General features: G+C 37.9%; 1 protein-coding gene across 32 annotated transcripts in view; it reads right to left on the bottom strand.

The window, feature by feature from the left end:
- Positions 1-18,618, bottom strand: part of LOC116712528 (neurexin-1a) — a 281,475-nt gene that overhangs the window by 8,375 nt on the left and 254,482 nt on the right. For 24 of the 32 annotated variants that reach the window (XM_032552322.1, XM_032552312.1, XM_032552318.1 and 21 more), the window contains one exon: positions 6,952-7,039. In XM_032552322.1, the coding sequence (XP_032408213.1) occupies positions 6,952-7,039 (88 nt within the window). The remainder of the gene's footprint in view (positions 1-6,951; positions 7,040-18,618) is intronic. The other 8 variants (XM_032552330.1, XM_032552315.1, XM_032552326.1 and 5 more) reach the window with 1 other exon arrangement.

Consider the following 18,618-nt stretch of genomic DNA (forward strand, 5'->3'; position numbering starts at 1 on the left):
TTAGTTGGTTTGCTTTGTGATATTTTGCTGTTAATCTGTCAACCAAATTAGTGTTACACTATCACATTTCACATATCCAGTTATATCATTAGCTGTCAAAGCTGTCACAGAGCCGGGGATCAGTCTGGGGACCGGTCACTGTATCAACAGCAGCAGCGCCAAAGCATTTATTAAATCCCCCTCCTCTCTCTTTAATTATCTTTGTGTCCTCAAGAAGTGATGCAAGCCATCATGTTCTTGAGACACGCTGGCAGTGTGCCTCGTGATAGCTTACATGTGTGTCTCTGAAGTGGCTCCGCTTATGCTGATGGTGGATGATGAGCTGTGAGCTGGGTGAGCATGAAATGGAGGGAGAATTATTAAAAGGTCTTTGATTTAGCCCGGTAAAAGGTATGGTGCTGTTTAAACCGTTTTCCCCAGAGGGATTCAACTAAAGGAGCCAAGATGAAAGTAGAGGACTGAGCTCACTTGGCCTGAATGCCTCAAGTCTGGAATTTATCTCTTGATTAGATTCCTAAAGTGTCAGCTCACACATTCCTGCAATCTATATTTGTGATCCATGTAGATAATCTGAAGCTAGATATTTCATAATTGTGTGACATAACAGCAATAAAAAAAAAAACCTTTCTTGCTGCCAGAACACAAGAGGATTAAAGTTTTTGTCACTGCACAGATTTGACAAGATGTGAAGGGACATTTGTTTTTACAGATTAAAAGACTGACATTCCTATTTTATCTTTAGAAATCATTCCACTTATTTGATATCTCCACATTACTTCTGAGCTTTTATCTTCTCATAATATTGCTGCAAATGACCTGTGGTTCTGCGTTTTCTTTCTTTTTTTCTTTCTGTGAAGCAAAGTCTTTCATGCCCTACTTAAGCTTATGCGCAGACACATTGTGTTAGCATCAATGTCACCACACCAGAAAGATGTGCAGTAGGAAAAAAAGAATAATTGAAAATATAAATATGGGTGGGGGCTCAGTACAGAGAAAGACTGACAGTAAGTGTGAAATCCTGTTTTCTTCCAGAACACACTTCATTTAAAATAGAATGTAGAAATAAGAGAGGACTGGCCTAATCCTTAGTGAAATAGTACAGGGAAAACAAACAAAATGGCAAAATTCCTTGGGAATGTCAAGATAAATTGGGAAAATACTGAAGCCCCCCTCCCTTCCCCCCAGAAATATCAGTTTGCATGAGGATAAAGGTTGGGAGTTGTGACATTACTGAATAATATGCATTCTTTTTTTTTGTGGCTAAAATCACCCTCGCTAGTGGCAGTTAAGAGAATAATCTATTTTTTTCAGCAAAGAACAAAATAATATATAGAGTTCCAGCTGTGTATGATTGAGTAACCTATTAAATGTGGGCAGTGACCTCTTAAACCACCACAGTGCTCTTAATGTTTCATTAATCTTACAGCTACTTTTAAAGCAATAATTTACCCTATTTCTTGTTCTCCTGGCTGGGTGCATTCCAGTCATTGCCACTGGGGTTAAGGAGAGTATTCATTTGCTGGTTGATTTATTGGTTTACTCTATGTATTGTTTCCACACCCATAAATTAAATCTATTAAAACAAATGTCAAACACATTAGTAGCTGCTAATGTCACAGCGGAATGCTCGAGGATAGAATATGATGAGAGAGCACAGAGAGAGTAGGAAACGAGAGATGATTAACCTTAACCCGCCTTTGGGCAATTCACAGTGAACGGCTGCTGCAGCTAAGACTAAGGGGTTGAAATATTTTATTTTATTTTTTTGTGAAATGCAGAAAAGTGAAACTCAAATTGTAACTGAGGCAGCTTGGTGTGTTTGTCAGGGAGATTACTGCTTTTAAAGAAACCACAATTAATCTTTGAACTTAATTAATGATGGTGGAAGGCTAAAAAAATCCAGCTGGCATGCTCAAGGTGGTTTCGTTCAATTTTGTGCACTCTAAAGGGGAAATGAATTGTAAATTTGAAGAGGAAAACACTTTGGTTGAAAAATGGCCTTCTAGTTTCTTTTCAATAAGATCTTTTAAAGTTCATTTTTGCATTTAGCACATCAAGATCTAAAGACAGAAAAAAAGAAAATCAATTACAAATTTTGAACATATTTGTAATGAATGTTTTTCATTCATTATCTAATGAATGAAAAACATCACATATCTCCCTCGAGAAGGTGTTAGCTGAACACTTTCTTCATCGAGAGTTACCTATGTCATTAGGTGTGTTTCTCCATATATCCTACAAGCAGTCTCATGAGACCCCCACCACCTTTAAGAGTGAATGATAAATTAATTTCAGCTAACATACTGTTCAATCATTTTCTCCCAGAAGATAGATGCCCACTGTGGCATGACTGTACTTTAACCATTGTTCAGGAAAAGAGAGGCCTTCAGGGCGACAGGCATTTGAACATAATGTGCAAGTCATCTCTACAAAATTTAAAAACTATCCAGAGATGACCTGATGTAAGGCAAACAGGCTCATTACCCTTCAGTTGGTCATTGAATGTTGCTTTGTCTGGTTTTGTGTAAACATTTAATTTTGGTAATCACCTTGCTCGAGCTAAAACACTATTTAGTGTGGCTGATCTATTAGTAAATTATTCACACATCAGGCAGATTCAGATTAAAAATAATTTCAATTTCTTAAACAGAAGGCTATTTTGATAAATTTTGCTACAAAAAACATGACAGTTCTGTTAAGTTATATTTTTATAACAAGAAGTAGCTAGCTTCCTCACTAAGGACGTGATATTTTTCTGTGATTTAGTTTTACTGCAGAGTTGGCCTAACTATTTATCCATTAATTAGAAATCTTTAATATATATGAGAAATTTTTTCACACCAGAATAGAGTAGCTGTTTCCATTCATGTTTAATCTTTCTGCAAAGAGGCAATTAAATGTCAGCTCAAACAGACAATTAAAACAAATATACTTGGAGCAACAAACTTATTGTTTTATTGTTATATTAGACTTATTGTTATATTAAATTGCTGTTTAATGTTTTATAACATAATGTAAATTAGTAGTTTTCTAAAGCTTTGTACAAATTATAACAAAAAAAATCTATACGTCTGCAGAGAATTGATGGAGATGAGAAGAAATAACAAAACATAATGCGGAACAAAGACATTTGCAGAGTGTAACATGTAACCTTGGATGTGGATCACATACAGCAGCTGCACCTCCTCGCCCCCTCCAACAGCGGCAGGCTTGATGCCAATGAAATGAGGCAGGTAGGTAAGAGACATCCGTTCCATCTGACCCCATGCAGCTCCCCAGCAACCCCTTCCATTAACTTTCACCATGAAAACTGAGGTTAGGGCTGGAAAATCAGCGCCAGCTGTGATCTTGCCAGACTGTTCGCTGGGCTATTTTCACACAACCAAGTCTGTATCTACATTTTCTCCAGCTGATTGGCCGGCACTTCATATTGGCCTTCAAATGAGCTATTCCTACTCGGAGGAAATTGGAGAAGTTGTTTAAGCTAAATGCCAGGATTTATTCAGCATTTACATGAGAACACCTTGGAGGTGAGGTCTTTATGCAGATTGTCTACTTATATTTTGGTTATTTTTCTAAGAATTTGAGGGGAAATCTTATTGAAGCAAAAACCTTCAGCACTGTTGTTTGCAACCAGCATCACAAAGACAGCAGTATAACATGTTATTGTAATCACAGTTGCAGTGATATTCAGCTGTCAGAAACGGGCTGCCGAGAACCTGAGCACTCCTGAATCCTCCTCCTCTTACAAATCAGATGTGTTGCTGCATCATGGCCCTCTGTATTCCTCTGTGGGTTCCAAAACCAGGGGGGAGGATTCAATTTGGTGCAGCGTGATCTAATCTGAGTCCTGCCAAGTGATAAGCTGTGCTCCTCCATGGTTTCCGGAAGTAAGGGTAATAAAGCATGGCAATAAGCAAGCTTACCCAATTCATGTCTTTGAGTGGCTGGAAGGGGCCGCTGGGGGACAGAAATCCTCTGAGATTCAGAGTGATCTACAGCTGACCTTGCCATGTACAGCTCACATAATAGTCTGTTTCAGAGCTCACCTCCTGGGTTCACTTATGCATTAACATTATCATACTATAGCCATACATGAGTGCAGAGGTTGGCACGGGCACAAAGTTATTGCAGTTCTGGCTGCTGCTTAGAGTTTGCAGCCAGAAAAAGCTCTCAGGGTATATAGCATGAAAAACCTTACATCCTTGGTATTATTAAAGTAAGCGGCTTAAAACAGTAATATGAGTAAGTTGTACTTTTATCAGCAACAATATCTTTTTATTTTGTAAGCAGCAAGCCTGACTGAGACGAGGTGAGTGCTTGGCAGAGCATGTGAACCTCTCTGGATGTAGATATTAATCAGGATACAGTGTTAGACAGCTGCCACCCTGGGAGCCCACAGCTCTGGTGTCAAATCCCCCTCAGCGATCACAAAAGGAAAAGAATGCACAGCATGGGGAGGATGCGTCCCAAAGCTTCACATTGTTTGCAACGGATGTTTTGGCAGATGCCCTTGTCAAAAAAATAAATAAAAAAATATGATAATGCATGCTGCTTGTGTGAACTTGTACTCTTCCAGGTATAATATTTGCCTAAGGTAACAAATGCACATTGGAATACTTATTGTGATGCTCTTTATATAAATCAAAAATGAAAAATCAGAATTAGAGGAAAAAGAGTACAGTTAATATTGCAAGTGGAAAGCCAGAAGAAGAGGAAGACATTCAGACTAGAAAGGAGATATCATTTGCTGTGGGGCAGGCATTAATTTAGTGGAGGTTTTACAACCACATACTGATCAATAACACATTTAAATGGAGCAGGGAGCCTTCAGTTCGGACTTAATTGTTCTCAGTGCTTCTCATCACTTCTTAATGCATTTGAAAATCCCTGTTTTCATAGACAGATGCTAGGGTTAGACCTAATTGCCCTCCATGTGTGGCAAGAGAAAGAGATTAAAAGTTTTGCAAGCAGTGTGGGGAAAAAACAGATTTACAATCACAAATTGTCAGAGTGAGGCTGTATTTTTGAAACCCTTTGGGGAAGCAATAAGTGCCTTTTTTATTTTTTATTAATCTGGGCTCTTTAAACACAAATCTTTAGACCGACTAAGTGTGTTCATGTCATAAGAACAAAACAACTGACATGCACCTCAATCATTATATCCAAGGGGAGTTGCGTGCAACCGCAGTGAACAACAGCATATGAGAAACAACAGGATAAACTTGCACTGCCCGCTGTAGAATTTAATTAACAACAGTGGGGACACTGTGCACATCTGTAAAAATCATGCAGTCCTCTCTTGGCTTATCCATTTTCTATGTAATATTTTGAAGTCACACAGGTTTCATTATTACAATTGTTTTTTCTCGTCTTCATGAGAACTCCCCTCTATGCATATTAACAAATGCCCTGAGCTGCTGTAAACAAATACTGTAGGTGGACAATTAAAACACAGTAACAACATCTGCTTGTGGACACCAACCAGACAGAACATTGTGTAGTTTTTATTGCTCATGCAACACTTTTGTTTAGCAATGCCGCTGGGTGAACTGAAGACTGACAAACCTGAAAGCTGACGAACATAAGATAGCCCCAATCCCTATGTTTAAATTAATACACTTCTGAACACGAGGCAAATGACAAGCAGCCCTTCAATATCTTGCCATACAGGAAGCATTTGTTTGCAGTATTACATGAACACTATGGATTTGAAAGATATTGTCACACAAGGTCCAGATTATTAAAACACCATGATATTTCTCAGTCTTGACAAACAGTGGATTTCTGACAGCGTGTTCTTCAAACTTAACACTTTATCTTTATTTGAGAAGTTTTTGCGCAGCCACATTATGTTGACAGAATCGAATAATGAATAATTCTCGCCGGGTGGCTAGACAACACTCCATTACAAACACAATAAAGAAATTCCCATCACCTTTAAATTGTTTCTGTGACGGCGATTTGAACACCAATTGGAAAACAGAAATGGTGACAAAGTGGCACACAAGATATGAATGATTTGTAATGGCTAGAATTAAACCACTGACTATGGATGCTAAATAAACATTTTCTGCAGAAATTTTAAAGGTTCTATTTGTCTGGAATTTCAACTGCATTTGTTCATCTATAGATCAAAGTCTAAAATATTCAGAGTGGTGAAATGAGATGATTTTTTATTAAACAGAGGCAATTCTTTGAAACAGGTTTAGATTCATAAAAACTTTGGTGTATTTATTGACTGACTTTCAGTAAATAAATATCTCACCATCTTTGTTCAGCATGAATTCAGATTAGCTGGTCCTCAAGATAATCTGAGTTTCTAGTCCAGTGATGTCCTGATATGAATGTGAAGTGATATAAACCACCAAAATAATACAAGGGTTTTGATGAGCATCCTCTGAAGCTGTGTCCACTGTGGGAAGCTAAAGTTGTCAGGTCAACTTGTTTCATAATTTTTTAAATATTGAGCAATTTAGCTATTTAGGTTACTACTTAACTCTAGTTTGCAGTTTATCCGTTTACCTTTCTATTTTCTTATCTAAGTTTTCAGTAAACACAAAAAGAGGTTTGCTCATAAAGGAAAGTACAGTCAATTTAAACAATGCCAAATATACAGTAGTTGCTGTATTTAAACAATCCAAATATAATTTGTTCATTTAAAAACACCATAAATACTATAGACAAAATAAAATAAGTGATTCCTAAGTCACATTTCTGTACTCTGTAGTTTGAGATCAAGTTACAATAGGTACAGAAAAGTCAGCAGTGACCAGAAAAAAACATAACTGTACATCCCTCTCACAGACCTTAAATCTTACTCACAACTCCAATCTGCACAGTTTGACTGTATCTGTTGGTGTGTAATGACCTATACCTCTGGTGATGTATGACACACATAGACACACTGACACACCCAAAGAGAAGTAGAATAAAAAAGAGATGACTAACCTAACCCACCTGAGCTCGGCTCACAGGGATCAATGTCTTCATCATCACTTGGACACTCCGCTGAAGCCACCATCAAGTCATCAGTTGTCTGAAGAGAGAGAGAGGTACATAGGCACAGAGGTGAGGGCATGAAATTCTTTAGCCGTATGAACAAGGTGAGATGATTCCCACTCGAAATGACCAAAAGTCGCATTTCTAGAGGCTTAGGTTAAGGAGAGTGTGGGCAGATGGCATGTGAATCCAGACAGCTACACTATTTGGCTGCTGGATTTATCTGTCAACACGACCACACGCTTCCTTGGCACAGTAGCAGCTGCTGCGCCGTTTTCCAGGCTACAGCTCAGTTCTTTACAGAAATGGGATCAGATTATTGAGGAACAGTGAAGGCTCAGGTTCACAACATAATTGTCAACCCACATGCTCAATTTGTGTTTCAAGCCTGTGTGGCTTTGCAGATATTTACAATGTCAAGGGATTGGAAGGAGCCGTCGAATGTGCCTTTGGCATTTAGAGGACAATTGGGCACTGAATGTAAAATAACATCCCTAAAAAGACAGAAAACAAAAGACAGAGAAATAGAAATCTAAATCAATATTACCTTCTATCTTTTACAAAATAAGCATACAAAAAATAAATCTATGTTCTCCTAATGCACATGCTCTTTTATTAAATCCATTTCAGACTATACACATACCAAAGATGATAGAATGTGCCGTCTTAGAGAATGGGAAAGGGCAAACAACGGACCAGAAAAAAGCACACTGTAAAACATTATACTGCAATGTTTTTTATAGTCTTGCCTCAGGCCATTTGATCAGCTCTGCGTTAAAGGTCATTTCATTTAAGCATGGCAGCCTCCTCAAGGCCAGGTTAGACTTTTGGATATGAAGTGCTGCTAAGTAGGATGAGCTGCAGCAATAAAGCTGTGCCCATTGTTTGTAATTTTGTGGTGAATAAAAAGAAGAAAAAGAAAAGCTGGTAAAGAGGGCATCAGGCCCCTAAATAAAGATGGACGCTGGCTTTTATTGCATTTGTGCTGTTATGTCACTAATGTTTAAATGTGCATCAAAACATCTGCTAGTTGGATTAGCATTGACTCATCTTAAGATAATGAAAGGTGATGTCATTTTGCCGAACATCCATTTGGCTACTCTTAATCTGATTTTGCTGTGACGGTAACATCATTCTGACTTTCTGAACACGGGCCAACATCATCTTTACATAATAGTCCTGGAAATGATAGATCAAGCCCATTAAGGGTGCTGCGGCGGAGGGCCGTTTCAGTTGCATCTGCAAAGCGTGAGGCCTGGGGAAGCCGTCCAAATGTAAATTTAATTTGCTGTGCACGAGGCTGATATACAGCATCGGCCATCCAGATGGCGAAACCACCGGATCCCGGAGTGCCACATCCATCACTTCTGCCTCGTGATTTGTTTTTCCTGGCAGGAGATCTCGACACACTACACTCTCTGGCAGAGGTACGGGAATCAAGGAATCAATACTGCCTCCCTAGTTGTCCCACCTAACCACTCTCTTTCTCCCTCTCACAGACCTTAAACTCCATCCTTCAGATTTATTGTAGAGGTGTAGAAGAGGAAACAGTGTGATGTGGGTGTATTATATATAGGATAACTCCCCAAAGGATAACCTAAGAGGAGGTGTTTATACTTATGTTTTAATTCCCTCTTACAGGTCAGAAAGAGGCCTAATACTCCGTTTTCTAGCTATAAATCTAAAACATGGATATTTCTCTTTTACAAGGAAAAAGTAATGCATGACAGAAAAAAAACAGTATTTATAGTGAATAGGCTGAAAATAGAAAAATATTAAGAGTATCTAGACACAAAAACATTAAAGAAGCAAATTAAAATAAATATGTCTGGAAAACTAAAAGATAATGTAACTTGAAGCATTTGTTTTTTGTATAAGTCGTTCAGTTGATTGTAGAGGAATTTATTTATTCACAGCAGTTTCAATGTACTGCCATCACATTTTATAACCAGGTTGACAGCCAGACTTTGTCTGGGCCGTTGCAACGACGAGGGTTTTATTTTCCTCCTTTCTTTTCTAGACATTATGTTGTACACTGGCCGCTGTGTTTGGGGATCATTATCTAACTCACAACCCAATGCTTGACAGTTGGTAAGAAATGTTTGTGCTGATATATAATGTTTGGATTTCACCAAACATGGTGAGATCATTGTTCTACATGTCCTGTTTCTCATGCATGCTTTTAATGCATTTTTACAAAAGTCAGGCTGCTACATTCTTATTCAAGTGAAGTAATGTTCTTCCGGTAATCTTTCCACAGACTTTTGTTCAGTCTCTTTCTAATTGTCCGTTCTTGAACTTTGCCATTTAACATGGTTACGACTGTTTTAGATGGAGCTTCATGCATTATTTTCTTTTTGCAACATTTCTGGATTTTTTGACTGTCTTTTTATTTTGTTGTTTTTCTTTTGTGAGATTTGTTTCTCATTGTAAAACTGTGGCCTTCAATTTTTTGGAAAATCGCCTGCCCAGATTGAATGCTAGTAACAGTGACTTTTATAAGATTCTTTTTGATGTATTTTTTTACTAGCATTGTATTAACACCTTCACTATCTGGATCAACAAACTTCTAAGACTTTTCCTTTGATAGAGATAGTCACAATAATGAGATCCTATAATTAGCAGCACCTACATGAACATTTTCTTCTTAAAACTAAAAGAGAGGAGCAAAGGTGAACTCAGTTTTTTCTATGCCTTTATTGACAAAACATGGAAACTTTTTTCCTGATGATAGACCCTTAAATAATGTCATGTTCCCAGTTAAAAACTTGGGAAGACTTGCTATATTTGATCCAAGTTAAATTCAATTTGTGTGTTGTAGATGTGTGTCTCTGAACAAACATAATAAATTTGTGTTACTAGCCCATCTACCAACCTGGAAAACTGTGTAGGTCAACATTTTATGTGGCCCTGACCTGGTTGAAATCCAATAACATTACCAATTCATGGCGTCCTCCACTGCCTGGATTCTTTTTCACCCGTGACAATTCAATGTGGTCCATGTGTGAGGCTTACCATGCAATTTAGCCACCATAATGAAAACTGACAGATAAGTTGGGTTGAGACACAAGGGAATTATTTATAGTTGTTTATTGTCAAAGAAAATGAACAACTATAGATATTCTTATAATCATTCTGATGTACCATCGGTTTTGATAAAAACAACCCAATAAATGCAGCTACTTAAAGGCCAAATATCATATTTATGGCAGAGAAATATTAAAAATTTTGAAAGTGTAAAACATAAGTTACTTTCAATTGTTTATCACTGTAAATAAGTAATTATAAAACACTTTTCTTAAAAAAAAGCCTTTAGAGGCACACCCTCAAACCTGGATGTGCATATTTGAATGATGAGTAACACTGCAGTTCAAAACCAGATAAAAAAATTTACAATTTATGTTTGAATGCTGCAAGAATTTGAGTGTTTTGAAGCAGTTTTTTTTCTTTTTTTTTTTTTGCACAAAGGGTCAATCTTCAGCATAGCTTTAAATTCTTTGGTAGGGTGCCGGTCTTTTAGGTAATCAAGCTACTTCCCCATGCAGCATTCATCTTGACGTTCTCCCAGTTGCTAGATAAAGCACTATATATCCCTACTTCAAGAACACAAGTTGGAGCTACGCACTTCCTATTACTACATTGACTGAGCAGTGTGTTGTGCACTGAAGCAAGTGTTTATTCTAAATGCAACATCATCACTCTTCAGCAAATCTTAGTTGCATTTAAAAACATGAGCTTTGTGCTCATGTTTTATTAATATTTCTGCTTGTAGCATAAGTGAATCAGTATAACTCTGGTGAGTTACAACCAGTATAACTCTGGTGAGTTACAAAGGAAAAGTTGGACAATCTTTATTATCTGTCCATAAAGGTTATCCATCTCAATTCTTCTTCAGTGTTGACCATTTTCAGAAATACTGGGTAAAAGAGTCCAGTTGATTGATTCCATAGCATCATTCCCACAAGAAATATGCCACAACAGATATGTTTATGAACAAGATATACCCGTGGTTCATTTTATGAAGGCACTTCGAAAATGCTTAAAGCAAGACTCAAGGTTTGCAAAGCATCATTAATCTAGCTGTAAAGTGCTGAAGCCATGGTGAACCTACAGCACAGCTCATTTATCTAGCTCTGCAGAGCAGCAGAGACCTCACTCCTCTGAGGGAATCTGGGGAGACAGTCAGAGAAGTGGAAGAAAAAGCAATGCCTTCCTGCTTTCTTCACAGAAAGTAAACCATAATGTTGTGTGTATACTGTAATTTCAGTTTAATAAAGTCAATTTGATTAAATGTTGCAGATGGGTAAAGGCATTGACTGGCCTTGGCTCATGCAGTGATTGAACCATCAAAGATGCCGACCAGGAATTTCCTACCTGACTCAGCCAAAGGTTCCCCAGTGCTTTCTGTAGTACTGTCATGCTGGTTTTCGATCTGTGAGAATTGATAATGGTCCTCCATAATGAGATGTCCAGGCTTAGCTGTGCTCTGCATGTGCTCACTAAGGCTTAGTCAGCAGTCACCAGTTTATCTACAACTTTATAAACACTGATCTGTTCCCTAGTAACATTCAACAGCCTTGCAGTGTCCAGCACAACTCCTTAATAGCTCCTATATGCAGTGGTGACTTTAATATAATGCACTACAGTTGTACACGACTGCCCTGGATGCATGTTTTCCTCTCTTAATGCTGGCCTGCGGAGGGATAGAGAAAGAAAGGCTGCTCTTCAGGGAGGAAGCTGTGTGCTGCTGCCCCGGTGCTCGAGAGCAAGAGACACCTTCTCTGTGATAACCTGTCGGTGTGTCTCCATGGAGAGTCGTGGGTTTTCGCATTGTTTTCTCTCCGGTCTAATTTGATGAATGCTCCCTGGCACACAACATGTCTCTTTGGAGACGAGCTGAAAGTCAGGAGGACACTGAAGGCATCTGAAAGGTTTATCTGAAGCATGCCTCTGCTGTCCCGGTAATGTATTCCACTGAGGATGCTTGCTGTTTTCTTTTGCCTTTCGGGGTTTTTTTTCCCCCTAGTGGGCCTTCTTTTTTTGTTCCAAAGCAAGCCAATGGTTTTAAGGCTCTCTTTCTGGTGCACACTACTGGTCAGTGACAATATTGCAGTTTGTTTCACAAAAAATCTGCAATCTTTAGCTTATTTAGTGTAGATTATCTATATTTTTTTTTCCCAAAAAAAGTAGCTCATGTACCTGCAGGTTAGATGATTAATAAGAAAGGGGTATTTGTGTAGCGGCATTACCTTCTAAAAAAATGAACAAATAAAAAATGACCAATAATAATTTTGACAATTTCTTTTGAAACTGGTCCTAATTCTATTGTCAACTATAATTAAGACTGTTATTTGAATCGAGTTTGAATTGGTTTAATTTTTAAAAGTGCATATTGTGATCACTGTAATTCTCCCCCAGTTGACTTTAATGCTTACGATTACTAAGCATTAAAAAAAAAAAAAGAATTAAATGTTAAATCTCCACTATGAATGTTTGCTCTATTTAGGCAAAGAAAAATAATAAAATACTTTACTTACACAATGTCCTTGGGGAAGAGACAAAATATTACATATATATATATATATATATACTGTATATATTTGTTTTATTCATGTGCTCTTTTAAAAGTATATATTTGTACAGCTGTAAAGTTCTCAGCCTTGACTTGTCTGCAAAGCTGAGGAATCAACATTCTCTACGTGTTGCTGCTGCCCAGACTGTGTGCTATTATTTGTCATGTTGGCACCTATTTACACTGAGAGCAGCCTGCGAGCGTCCGTATCTGACCAGAGCTGCAGTGGACTAATTGGGAGGAGTTATCTGTTCTAAGTTTCAGCCTCGCAGTAACACATTATTAAAGAGCAGTATAGAGGAAGGAGTAGGTGGTAAATGAGGGTTCGTGGTTCGACATGGAAAGAAGCTAGAACCTATGTTTAGATCTCAACATATATAAAGGCTCTGCATTCAAACCTTCATTCAAGAAAATGAAATGGTGTCTAGTTTATGATCCTTACACATGCTCTTTATTTACCCATGGCAGATTTCACACACCAGCAGCAGCTCTTATCAAAATGCCTGATGACAACCAAGTATCTAACTTAGCACCCTGGAACTAGGTCGATGTTGATAAATAATTTAGTCCCAGATGCTCAATAGATTCCAACAGAATAATGAAGGCATGTGGGCCTCTCAGGCTGTGAATTCAGCTCAGTGTATTGCCTGGCCTTCGCCCACACACTTCCTACTGCTGGCCTGACAGACTGTCAGCATAATACTCTTACACAGAAACAGACGAGGGTAAAAGACAATCAAATGTCATTGTCTATATCACAGCGAGTTGTGCTACAAACACCGTATAATGGGGTACTTATGTTCAAAACATCCATATTCTCCTGGCGCTCTTTTTAAGTTGGAGAGAAAATAAAAAAGAAAACTCTGATGGAGGGTTTCATGGTGACACAACAGATTGTCAAAATTATTCACAATCGAGTGCTGAAGTGTAGGAAATAACCATCTGGGGAAAAACAGAGGCTGTTCTTTGAAGGAGATGAAGAAGAAAATATTAAATTTTAACATTGACCTACACATTTTATAGATGAATCCCAATTTAAAGCACAAACATAAAGAGAAGATGGGGAGTTTGCAATTAAATGGATTTATTGCTATTCCAATGCTGATGATATGAAAATGCTGATCAAAATCTATATTTTCTGGCCTTATTGCAATGAACATCCGTTGTTTATATTAAGAGCAGATCTGCTCTTAATATAAACAACGGATGATCTCTTTCTGATCGACCCATCACTATTACTTTATTTACTTTAACACCAAGACAAAAATTAACTACAATACAAATAAGCAGGTGTGCATTCTAAGAACTCATTTTATATTTTCTCAGTTCAATTACTGAATTGAATCTGATTTCTGCAAATGGCCTCCAGACCCAGTTTAGTGTCCCAAGCTGTCACAAAAAATCACATCACCACATAAAAATCCTTAATATTCACAGACCAAGAACTTAAGGAAACAAAAATATGCTTTACTGTTTTTAAGAAACTTTTCATTATAATTATTACAGATAATGCGTTACACATTAATTTTTCTGAGTTCAACATGAGCCAAACACAGGCAATATTTTAATTGTAGTTTGAACTCAAAGCCCAAATGAATTACCTTTATTAGAAAAAATTGTAGAAAAACGTTTATAATAGTATATATTATGGTATAGTGAATTGATGTTTTAGAAAAACTAAAACATCAATTCACTATACCATAAACAACTAACGGTTTCTGCAAAAATATATTTTTTAAATCTATTGCTGCTAAGAGCCCTGAACATTAGGAAAATGGATCACACCACAGCATGCCACAAATTGCTACACTGACATACATTACTGACATTGCTTGTGAAAAGTCACAATTTGAAATTTCATGTCACATTTAAATTTCAAGAATATTCTTGTAGTTTCCTCTCTTTAATGGAGTATCGTCTGTCTTTGTTCATCTATTTTGAGTTACTTTGTGTATGATTTGCACTATGCAGACACTAGCATTGCCTGGCTTTGCTTCATAGACTCAGAAAAAAAAGTGTAGATTTAAGGCTGCATTAAAAAAAGAAACATAAGATGTTAAGGTGCAAAGCAACAAAGGAGGGAGTGGACACGAACTACACACATAACCAATTCAAAATATATATGACTACTTACTTTTAATATATTTCCTAGCTTGGACTGGAGAACAGTGCTTTTGGTGAGCACTGCAGCTTTTTATGTGGCAGCTTCAAGGAACTGCTTTGTAGCTGTTACTTAAGTCTCCCTCAGGACTCACTTCAGCTTCTTTTTCAGGAACAGTCATCTGCATGGTCTTAATGAAAAATTCTAGACACGATATGTCTCAGCGCACAAAAGTAACCGGCGTGTATAGTTGTCTGCCTGTGTAGGAGGAAACACCAAGTCCGTTTCTCAGTCACTGTCTGCGTCATTCTGTCACCACGTCCATCACTGACTCACAGCAAACTATGTGACTGGAGCCTGATTTAGACAACTCAAGGCATCCTGTGTGCCATATGACAAACAGCTGATATTTTGATTCTCAATTAGGCCTTGTGGCTATTATTTATTGCCGTGGATGTAGATATCATTTTCATACAATATGGACATGTGCTTGCAGTCACCTCACAGTAAGAGTGCGTGCTGAGCAGCTGCCATCGAGTGTACAGCTTCTAGCAGCTTACACAAGAGAAGGCTGGTTGCCTTCTGTTAGCTTGACGCTTTAAACGATAAAATCTGACTATGATGTTCATAAAACACTATCTGCTTCCATCTCCCTCCTACGCTTCCCCCTGAGTTCTCTTGTTTCTTCTCTTTCTTCCTTGTGCTGCTCCACAGAAAGTGTATTGCATGGTCAACTCTGTCCCTCCTCCTTATCGTTGCTTTCACACATCTTGGATAAATGAAATCTGCCGCCATTGGAGCATTTTCCCCCTTTGGATTCCCTGATATTTTTGTTATCTGAAATCGAATCTGGAGCTCTGTGCATGTCTGTGGTTCTCTTTGCTTGTAATGTGGCCTGAGAGCACAGAACTACCCAGGAGGAATATAATTTGCTAAGGATAATTGAGTGAATGAAAGAGGCATAACAATTACCAGAAAATGCCTTGTAATCACGGTAATTTTTAATCAAAATTCTTCTACACAAACGCTTGTGATTTTCAGTCAAAAATCACTGCTCAGTTACTCATTTTCTTGTTTAATTTGTCAAAAATCTAAAAATAGATGACAATTATGAGCATGATGCCCTGTCTTTTGAGGAAAAAGAGAAGCAGAAGAAGAGATATCCAGCTTGGCCACAAATCACTGTCTTCCAGACTTTACCTGCGCCTTGACGTGCAGTCCCAGTCCCTCATCTGGTGACAGGAACAAATTTGTCATCCTAATATAGATGCTATCATTGCTGAGATGAATGTACTCAGGCCTAATTCCCATGCGTAGCGTTTGCTAAAACATGACATGAGGGAAGAGCAAGAGCAGCTTTGCCCTACAACCGCAGGCCCGGTTGCTTGCAGCCTGCAAGAGGGTCTCTGTAATCAGATTTCTGTCCTTCAGGTCAGGATTTGTCACTCACCAAGGGCTGGGAGTGTATGTGATAAACTAATGACTGATGAACTGATTCAAGACAAAGGCAGACAAAGAAAATTCAAAAAGAAAAACCAAACAAAGGAAAGCACAATCCTGGCAAATGTGTTCACTTTGAATGAAAGAAAATTTTTGTGCTACAAACAATCCCTTTGGTACTTTTGTAATGCATGAACTCATGACTTCAAATCAAAATGTATTTATATTTCTGGCTCAATGTGACATGACACAGATTGGGATAACCTTCAATAATGCATAGCAGTAATAATCTAGGGCATTTTATGGACAAGAAGCTGCACTGCCAGTTGCTGAGGATGCAGGGAACTGACTATGGAAACAATGAATGCCATGTGTTTGGAGATGGAGTTCTGGGCAGCATAACCATTCCCTGGACTCAGCAAAGAGCTGACCTCCATGAATCCATTTTGCTGGTAGTTCCTTCTATGCACTAATAAAGCAATAGGTCTGCTGAAGATCCCGTATCCTGATGCTGTAGCACAACTGACCTAAAACCTGAACCTGAATTGATGTGGTGGCGGGTAATACCTCCACCCATCAGGTGAAATGCAATAGGTTACCATGGAAACCCACACTGCAGGCATGTGGAAGGACATATCTGACCAAGGATTTGTAGATGCCTTAGTTAGTAGGTCACCCCCTGTTGCTTGGACATCAAGAAATGTGATAGCTACTACTCCTTTAATAGACACCTACCATCTAAAGAAGTAATTTATTGAGTGAAATGCTGTAAACAAGAGAAAGGCAATTTTGTTTAATTTTACATTTTGAATATATATGCAATTTATTGTTTTTCTTGTTTATATTTAATTTGTCACAGAGAATTATATAAACAGAAACAGTTGTATAGCTGTTTAGGTGAGAGTTAGTCATAAAAGATAAACTCTCAAATTCATCTCAGATTTTTAAAAAATATGTTTTTCTTTTCTTAAATTGTGCACATCCTCTAAAACGCAAAAAACTTCAATAATAAGCAGAATTTTCACTTAACATGTCCAACACAATACCTAATTCATAGCAACCTGTATGCCAAACTAACATCATTTATCCTGATATTACCTTGTATTATTCTAGCATTCTGCCATAAATTTTGCTTTTTATGATTATATCTGCTATTGAGAGAGCTGGTCTTTGGACACAGAGTATCATCCTAATCAAAGACCTGCAGCTGTAACAGGGCCAACGCTAGCCATTTGAATGACCGAAGCACAAATGTTTTCTGGTGACATGCTTTTGCAGGATATCCATTCTGCAGTTACTACTTATTGTTTTGAGAAATGCACTCACTGCTGAGCAAATATTATTAGTGATATGAGAAATGCACCAAGGCAAGTGCCAAAAACTACAAAACAAAAAATCCCCAAGGTCTGCAGAACTTCTTCACATGAAGTTATACATTATTTTAGACTAACAGACTTTAACACTGCTGATCAAAGTAACAGCAGGGGACAACATAGGGTTGACTGGGGAGAGCGCAACAGAGAAAAGCAATCTTTTCCTCAAGCAAAAGTGTTAGTTTTAAATTACTTTTAAATCCTTAACATGCTTTACACATTTTTATTTCTTATATCCCTATGATTACTATACTCATAATTATTTTTCACAAGGCAGATTTTTTGGTGCCCTATTCGCAGTGCGTGATCTGTGTAGGTGGACATTGGTAATAAACATATTGAGAGAGCTGGTATGAACAGTGTTTGTGTTATGTTATTTGCAACTAAATAAATACATGCTAACAGATATTCTCTAGAAATTAAAATTCAGCAATTAAGTTTTTTTTCTAAAAAAATACAGCAGGTTTACTTTTTTTCCCCCAACATTTCTATCTTGCCCATGCTGGACTATATTTTACTCATACCTTGGTGGAAGCATAGGGAACATGGAATGAATAAGTCAGTGTGTGGCTTATTAGCACCTAAAAATTATTCAAAAATGGAGAGAGACCTGCCTGCACAACTCAATGAGCTCTTGGCACAGAGTTTCTGTTCATGAATCTAATGTTTAAACTGGCAGATCGCTGAATCTTGCAGGAGTTGGATCTCATGTTTAATAGTTGAACTGTGCTCTGTTTTCATAAATCTTAGCTGAAAATTCCTGAGAGATTACAAGGTGATTCATAAAAATGCTATAAGGCTAGCAGTGTTCTTCTTTTTCTGGTCATGTGTACAAAAGAAACTGGAAAATTATAAATGCAGTTTTCTCACTGACTACTGTGCATAAAACTAAGTATGTATGCCTTCAATGCTGCTAAGTTGTATTAAAAGCAATGTTTCATGGAGTATACATGGCAAGCACAATGTTGAAGGACAGTTTCCATAATGGCCCCCGGTGAGCCTAACATGATGAATATGGGCTGTCGCTGCAAGTGAACGCCACAGACCTGGGTCCACTGCAGGGCAAAAGGGTTACCTCCTTTCTACCATCTGTCAGCTATAGGTGGGCACAACGCCCTCATTTGGTCTGA

Source organism: Xiphophorus hellerii, chromosome 22 (assembly GCF_003331165.1).
Source record: "Xiphophorus hellerii strain 12219 chromosome 22, Xiphophorus_hellerii-4.1, whole genome shotgun sequence".
NCBI classification, from domain to species: Eukaryota; Metazoa; Chordata; class Actinopteri; order Cyprinodontiformes; family Poeciliidae; genus Xiphophorus; species Xiphophorus hellerii.